Genomic DNA, 8,448 nt, shown 5'->3' on the forward strand with positions numbered 1-8,448 from the left:
ACATCCTTCTAGAGTCAAACTTTGACTCTCTGCCCGAACCCAGTTATACGTGACACAGCCTGCCAGGTTCGGGCTCTTGTCACGATGAGTGAATTTGTTCTTGATCAGTTTCAAAATTTTCATTATATTATGTGTACAATATAGTTTACTGTAGTAATAAAAAAAAATATATGTATGTGTGTCAAACTCTCCACATACGTCATTCTGCACAGTGAAGCTCAAACATCCAACTGTAGGAAGGATGGAGGATTTTTGACTAGAGGGGGACTTTAAAGTATAAAGAAATATATTTGTCAGTTTAGCCGAGCTAGGATGAATTTCCTATGAGGCACTTAATAAGTATGAGCCCAGGATGAAGTGATTCTGCTCTCCTCTCTGTGTTTGGCAGCACTGTTCTCATATCCTGCCTGCTGTCTGTCTAATATCCTGACTTGGCCCTGTTCAACCTGCACCTTGTCTTTGTTTGGTGCTTCATCAAACTAATTCAGGCCACAATCTTCACCATCTCCTCAGCTCCTCCTACAGAATCTCTCCAGAGGCGTTATATGTTTTAATGGGCATTATATTTTTGTCGTTTGTTTATAATTTGAACCGCATTGTCCATCCTGTCATTAAAATTACTGGAGTAAGGCATTTCTACACAACTCTCAGTGACTTATGGAAGCCTGGACCCACAGTGTCTATTGTTGGTCTCACAGAATGTCACTGGAAATGTTTCAGATGGAAATATAAATACGTTTTATAGTTCAAACACAAACGGGCATGAAATAACAGCTGGAAAAGTTATAAAGTAAATAAAGTCTGTAATTGGTTTGCGCTGGAGCCACACAGTTTTAGACCATCAGGCTTTGCTGAGAAAAAGCAGGAAAGTGAGTTTTCATTCTTTGTCATCTATTTCATATTACACTGTTGTGAAATACTCCTTTAGTAAAAAGATGTACAGTGTATCAGCACCTTTTCCACTCAAATTGCACATTACAATCATCTTTAACTCAGTTTTGTTTGTAGTTCTTGTATGTGGTTGGCACAAAGGATTAAAAATGAGTGTGATGGGTTGACGCGTTGGTTGACACTCATACGTGCCAGGGTAAATTTGCAAGTTAAACCTTTTTCAACATATGATGCCACTGGGCGCCTTTTCAGTCTTTGCACCAGGATTGTTTCATAATTCATTCTGCAATGACTGGCACCTCATCACTTTTTCACATGTATGAACAGGAGCTAAAGCAGTGCTCCTTAACCTTGGAATAAGAGAGAGCTATCAAAGTACCACTGAGAATCTGTAGGTGTTAGCAGTTGTTTGGGGGCAGTCTGATTGAATCGCGGTCGATCTGAGCTTGACCATCTAAATCAATCTCTGTTCAGTCTCCCTCACCAGCAGTCCACAGGTTAGATAGCTAATATTGATGAAGTTATCTGGTGTCATGATGCTGTTGATGGTACAAACCTCCCATCACACACATCAATACCAGGACTATTGTGGAGCTGTCTTAGGTGTGAGGAGCTTTTCCCCGAGTTGAGAAATTAGTTTGGACAGACCACCCTCGTTTACAAAAGAGCCAATTACAGCAGCATAATGCCGTCTCCAATTAGATTTGCATGGCCCGCTCAGAGGCAGGCACTGCCTATTGTCCTGCAGATTAAACCCAGCCAGAGCACCAGCCATGCTGCTCTCACTGAGCCTCAGGGCTTCACATCCACTGCCTGCACATACTGCCCTTGCTGTGCCAAGCCTTCCAGCATCACGCACACAAGCCTACATCTGTACATCCAAACACATACGCATACACACTGTGTGTTGTACTGATGGGTGACTGTTAGTATCCATTTACTCTGCTGCCTGACTGGAGCATCATTTAATACTATGACTGATTTAAAGAGCTGGCAGAACACTGCTTGCTCATGACATTCAAGAGTTTTCTTTTTGCAGACAAAAAACCCCACTTGTCCTTAGATTCAGTACGTTTTTAACCATAAATGTTAGAGAAGTACTCCAGCAAATTAGTTCAGCACTTTCTTAAAGTTAGGGGACTCACCAGAGACATATTTAAAAAAAAAGAATGGTCAAAATTGAAGCTGCTGAGGGTGAGTTATTCTGACTTTTAGTCCTTAATATGCATCAAGCTCCAAAATCACTATATTTACCATAATGCAACTCAGTAGTATCTTTTCATTAGTCCCTCTCTGCCTGGTAAATGCCAGTGTCAAAATCCAAACAACACAGGCTCTCTCTGTTACATTCATAGTCTCCAAGCCCAAATTGAGATAACCCTGATGACATCACTATGACCTCATCAGAGGTTATTTTCTCACACTTGTATGAGACTTGTTCTATGCAACTGTTTTCATAGGCAGACAGGGAACTGATTGTCTTCACTTTCAGACTTAGTTTACGTTTTCATTGTTCCCACCTACAAATGGAAGTTTTGTTCTGTCTTACCAAATAATATTAATAGTGTTACGAAGTTTAAGGAGTTAGTCTAGGGTTTCCAAAGTATTAAATCGATTCATTTTCGATTGTCTTTGGTGTAGGGCAAAGTGCAATATTCTTAGTGTGGTGTAGATCTGTGTGTGATGTGTGTGATACGTGTGATACTGCATGTTAGCTGTAGTTCGATTGTGTGCTGCTACGTCAATCATGTTCTCCTCAAATCCCAAGACAGTCAGAACAAGACACTCTATTCTATTTCCCAACAATGATGCACATCAAAGAAACGTTATCACATTTGCTGCACAGATCGGCTATCTTACCATGACTGTATGACGCATTTGGTGCAATGGCGTGACGCATCGCAACATGGCCAGTTTGTGTTGCACTGAAACGTTCAACAGAATAAGATTCGGTGTCATATCTGTAACTGTGGCAACATGTTTTATTCCCAACTACATCAAAGAAGCATTCTCCATAGTAAGGGTGGCTGAGGCTTATGGGTAGTATTAAGAACCATCTGCTGAAAAAAACATAATTCCCCTTAAAAGAAGATGAAATAATTCAACCTAATGGCCAGAACATAAACTTATAACATGGTTAAATGATCCAACAGACTCCTGCATTTCTATCTTGAGGCACATGGAGGAGATGTTTAAAAAAAAACCGTTGCAATAGAACCTACAGTGGGGGGAAATTACTTATGGAACCACTACCAATCACAGTGTGTTAAATAGTAAACTGAATGGGTTTTAGACTCCGGGTTCCTCCAGCAGGATGTCTTGAGTGAGTCTTGAGGGTTGCCAGGCTAGAGAGGGATTCTCTGCGGAGAATCAGTTTCAGGGCATTTTTAATCTTGTAGAGTGTAGCAGTGTGTTTATTTAGGGTCTGAACCCCTGCAGGATACTGGTATCAATTCACTAACCAGGGCACAGACCCTTCTCATGGACTCATTGCTTTGGCATCTCCCGTCACTTCGTCCTCTGCCACTGACTGTGTTGTTGGTTTGATATTGCTGTTGCTTTGCTTTCATTATTGTGCTTGTGTTACCAGACTAAAAATAAAATATTAAATAAAAATAAAATAAATAGCTACGCATCAGAAAAAAAGGCTGACCAATATATCGGTCTGGCTCTAATAAATTCAGATGCAACCCATATAACATATTGTATTAGTGAATTCATTACAGTTCAAATGTTCAAATTCCAAATAAAACACAAGCCTTTCCTGACCCCTTCCGTGGTTGGGTCTCCTATAATGTGTTAACAGTGCTAAAGTTTAGTATTGAGGTTGGGATCTATCAACCATACTTCTTACCATCCAGCAGCTGTGTTTGAAATGAAACACATGAGGCTTCAGCTCCCATCAACTTGTGACTTACCTTTTCTCTTGCCTTTGTTAGAGAACGATTCCCGTTGGGATGTTGTGAGGTTAATGGCTGTGAAGAAATTGCACTAATGAGTCATAATTTGCAATGGTGACCACGAAAGTTGAGGTCGTGTAATTAGGGAGGGTGCTAATGATGGTGAAGCGGCGGGAGAGAGACATAAACATCCTGACCAATTGGCTGTCAGCTGATGACCACTGGTGTTACCCTGCTGGATACAGTCTGAGCTCTCCTTCAGCATCACTACCAGCTGAACTAGCCTGGAAAAATACTGTAGGGAAAAGGGAAAACTACTCAGTTGTACAGTTACAACCTTTGTCCCACGATTAAAACAAATGCAGACAAAGGCATATGCAAAGACCGCACAAACCCTGAATGGCGACGTTTGCCATTTTAAAGAAGGTCACCACCAACTAAAAATCAGTCTTCTATCTGAAAGCTGAAAAGGAGATAAAACAAATTAGTCACTGTTGGATCAGCGAGTTTTGCCAACCCACGTGTGTCAGGGTCACCTTGAGCATACTTGAACATTGTTGACAAAACTGCAGGCAGTGTTTTCTGTTGGAAGGAATACTACACATGAATTTCTGTTAGTTGTGGCACATGCAGTGGCCTGGTTTCAGATGTAAAGGCTGACCCTTCACCTCTGAAGGCACAGCTTGGCTCAAGACTTCCATTAATGACAAGGTTACAGTGTGTTTTGATTGGCAGGCTGCCCTCTCGTAGGTGCGGAGGAATGTGGGCTCAAGCCATGGAAAAGCAAAGAGTTACTCAGGCAGTTCCTGTGATCGTATTCAGCTTCAGGTATCACTTTCCATAGCTCTCAGGCCTGTCCTGTCTTATTCCCTGTATGGCCTTTCCCTGGGGATTGTGCTTGTGGCTGCATTCCAGAGCCGTCCTCTCAAATTAGACTTTCTGGGGGCTGCAGCCGTTCTGATGCTCCCTTCATTAGGAGGCAACGACACAAACCCTGCCTTCTTGACCACGGTTGAGATCCTGCCAGCTGCTCCAAAGCAGCTGTCTCAATGTTTACACTTTTAGCCTCCTGCAATTTAAGGAACAGTAGGTTTGTAAAGGTCCAGCAGGTCTGCAGTAAACACTAACTGACTGACTTGTTGTCAGCAAACGACTGTTCCCTGGGTGCTGTACAACACACTCCTTGAGGCCCTTAATTTGCAGTTTGCATCAGCAGAATACAGGACACAGAATATGTCTATTGGTTTACATTCAAGGTTGATTAGAGCCACCATCCCTATATAAAAGAATACATTTTTGTAAACTTGTTTTGTTTCCCTAGTTTGTTTTTGTTCACGTCTATATGTATACACTACAAAAACCATTACAATAACTTGGACTGATTAATGGTTACCTAATGCCCTTGGACTCCACTGTTGAGAAAGGCTGCAAGCCTTTTACAATAAACTGGCATGGCAAACAGCCCTGTGTCATCATTCATCCTCTCCTCTGTCCTCCTCCCTCTGCTGCTGGAGAGGACCTGCTGGTAGAAAGGAGGGGCTGATGGTCACAGCCTCGAAGTCTACAATTGTCAGACACATGGCTAATTAGGCTTACAATTTTTATTCACCAATAAGACATCGGCCACCATATCAGTCAATCATTTCTGCTTTGTGCTTTGAATTCAAAGTGTACTGCCTAACAACACTGTATTTACAAGCAAAATTGCAAATAATTAAGACCATTTCATGTATTTCCAACATAAAGGGCTGAAATTATAAATGAAACGTACTACATGGAGTTTTTAACTGCTTATGAAACAGTCTTAAGTTAGTACTGATGCCTCTATATGAGCTAATAAGACCATCAGCGAGAAGAGATGGCTATTTCTAACTGGTTGGTAAAGGTTCCTTGTAGGGGCTTTAGAAAAAAGTTTAATTCTAAAAACAAAATATCCAAGTGTGGTCAGATTTGTTCAGGTAGTCAACCAAATCCTGTAGAAACACACTGTGGTACATTTATGGAAGCGCTGCAGCTCAGCAGACTTAAGTGCTTATCATGTTCTTGCAAGAGAGTTGTATAAGTGAAAGTAAATAACATTCAGTGGCAATAACACCAATCCGTCTCCTCCTGTCTCCACAGATGCAGCAGCTCTTCTATGAGAACTATGAACCAAATAAGAAAGGCTATATACGAGATCTCCACAACAGCAAGATCCATCGAGCCATCACCCTGCACCCCAACAAGAACCCTCCCTACCAGTATCGCCTACACAGCTATATGCTGAGCCGCAAGATTGCAGACCTGCGCCACCGAACCATTCAGCTCCACCGGGAGATCGTCCAGATGGGGCGCTACGGAGCAGCTGAACCCAGCCGAGAGGACCTCCAGCTTGGAGTGCCACCCTCATTCATGCGCTTCCATCCGCGGCAGAGAGAGGACGTCCTGGAGTGGGAGTTTCTCACAGGGAAGTACCTGTTCTCATCATCCGACAGTCAGCCGCCCCGTCGTGGGATGGATTCCTCCCAGAGGCAAGCCCTGGATGACATCATCATGCAAGTGATGGAGATGATTAACGCCAATGCAAAGACACGGGGCCGGGTCATTGATTTCAAAGAAATCCAGTATGGCTACCGGAGGGTCAATCCCTTATATGGGGCAGAGTATGTCCTCGATCTGCTGCTGCTGTACAAGAAGCACAAAGGAAAAACCATGACGGTTCCTGTGAGGAGGCACGCCTACCTGCAGCAGACCTTCAGCCAGATCCAGTTCAGAGAGGAGGAGGAGATGGATGCCAGAGCTCTGGCCAGCCACATCAACAAGGAGTCAGACTCCCTCTCGTTTCTGTCCAACTCCCTCAAGATGCTGGTGCCCTTCAAGCTGGCTACCTCTGGCCAGGACCAGCGGGAACCGAAAGAGAAGAAAGTCAACATCTTGGTGCCTCTGTCGGGACGCTACGACATCTTTGTACGCTTCATGGCCAACTTTGAGCGAGTTTGTCTGATCCCCAAACAGAACGTCAAGCTGCTGATCCTGCTCTTCAGCACAGACAACAACACGGAACGGGTCAAGCAGGTGGAGCTGATGAGGGAGTACCACATGAAGTATCCCCGGGCCGAGATGGAGATAAAGCCTGTCACTGGCTCCTTCTCCAGGGCTCTGGCTTTGGAAGTGGGTTCCTTGCACTTCTCTAACGACTCACTGCTCTTCTACTGTGACGTGGATCTGCTCTTCACCGCAGACTTCCTCAAGCGATGTCGGTCCAATACCGCCCTGGGGGAGCAGACTTACTTCCCCATTATCTTCAGCCAGTATGACCCCAAGGTGGTGTACGCTGGGAAGGTCCCTAGCAACAACCACTACGTCTTCACGTCCAAGACGGGCATGTGGAGGAACTACGGCTTTGGGATCGTCTGTGTCTACAAGGGAGACTTGGTCCGAGCCGGAGGCTTTGATACCTCCATACAGGGGTGGGGATTGGAGGACGTAGACCTTTTTAATAAATTTGTCCAGTCAGGGATTAAGTTGTTCAGAAGCACAGACACAGGGACAGTGCACGTCCACCACCCTGTCCTATGTGACCCCAACCTGGAGGCGAAGCAATATAAGATGTGCCTGGGCTCCAAAGCCTCGTCGCACGGCTCCACCCAGCAGCTGGCCGAGCTCTGGCTGGAGAAGAACGACCACGGCTTCAGGAGACTGGCCAGCAATAACGGTTCAGTTAGGACAGCGTGAGAAAAGCCGGGCCGCAGACTGCCATAAACCGAACCCGAACCCGGTCTGTGCTCACTTCCTCCTCTTAGTGGTGTTTTCACTACCTAATTTATTTTTTACTGAAATGAAAGACTTCACATGGATATATTTTGAAAATATGTCTTTTTTTTAACAGAAAATATACAGAAACGCCATCATGAACAAACCATAGACACAGTCTGGGCTCTAGTGCGAGTGTTTTGATTGATGATAGAGGGAATATTGACCGATATTCTCATGTGAGCCTGATTACAGCGGGGGCCCGAGGCTCCTATAGTCTTGTTACATGTTATCTATCAGGACGGTGGGAGAAACGGAGGCAGGGGTTATTGATGTGTACCTCAGTGAAGTACACCATCATGGTTCTTAAATATTCCATTTGTCTCGTGTGCAGAAAACAGACTGGTGTCCATGTACTCTCAGACCAGCAGTGCTCGAAACGTAACTCTTGATTGTGAATGTTTACAAAAGACTGACTCTTAAAGACATTTCATCAACGAAAACTTTAAATCACAGCTATCTCAATGATTACTATGGGCCATTTATCATTTTTTTTCTTCCTGACTTACAGTGGTTCTCTTTTCCATTTGCTTTTATGGTAATACGACACAACACTGTTACTGTTTCTCCAGGATCTTCTCCTTTTTTTTGTATCTGTCTTTATTATTCATTTCTGTGAACCAAACTGCTGGATTTTATATCTGCAATTCATCCTTTGCTGTCTAATTTATTGAATTTGCAGGCTCCATTTTCGACTCTGACTGTTGAAAAATGTATATTTGAAAGATTGTATAACCGTGTCAGTTGTGGGATAGTGTTTTTTATGTTCCTTTTCTTAAACTCATTATCACCAAAGAGTTTTGCACAGTCTGCTTTAGGTGTCATGTTGCCTGTGTGTATGTGTATGTGTGTATGCGTGTGTGTG

The 8,448-nt window shown here is 43.6% G+C and overlaps 1 protein-coding gene across 1 annotated transcript in view; it reads left to right on the forward strand.

The window, feature by feature from the left end:
- The window catches only part of chsy1 (chondroitin sulfate synthase 1), a 55,366-nt gene extending 46,924 nt beyond the window's left edge, over positions 1-8,442 (forward strand). The window contains exon 3 of the mRNA XM_035652486.1: positions 5,913-8,442. Within this exon, the coding sequence (XP_035508379.1) occupies positions 5,913-7,505 (1,593 nt within the window). The 3' untranslated portion in view covers positions 7,506-8,442. The remainder of the gene's footprint in view (positions 1-5,912) is intronic.
- The last annotated feature ends 6 nt before the right edge of the window (positions 8,443-8,448 follow it).

This window comes from Morone saxatilis, unplaced genomic scaffold (genome assembly GCF_004916995.1).
Source record: "Morone saxatilis isolate NCDOM2014 unplaced genomic scaffold, NCSU_SB_2.0 Contig11, whole genome shotgun sequence".
Taxonomy (NCBI): Eukaryota; Metazoa; Chordata; class Actinopteri; family Moronidae; genus Morone; species Morone saxatilis.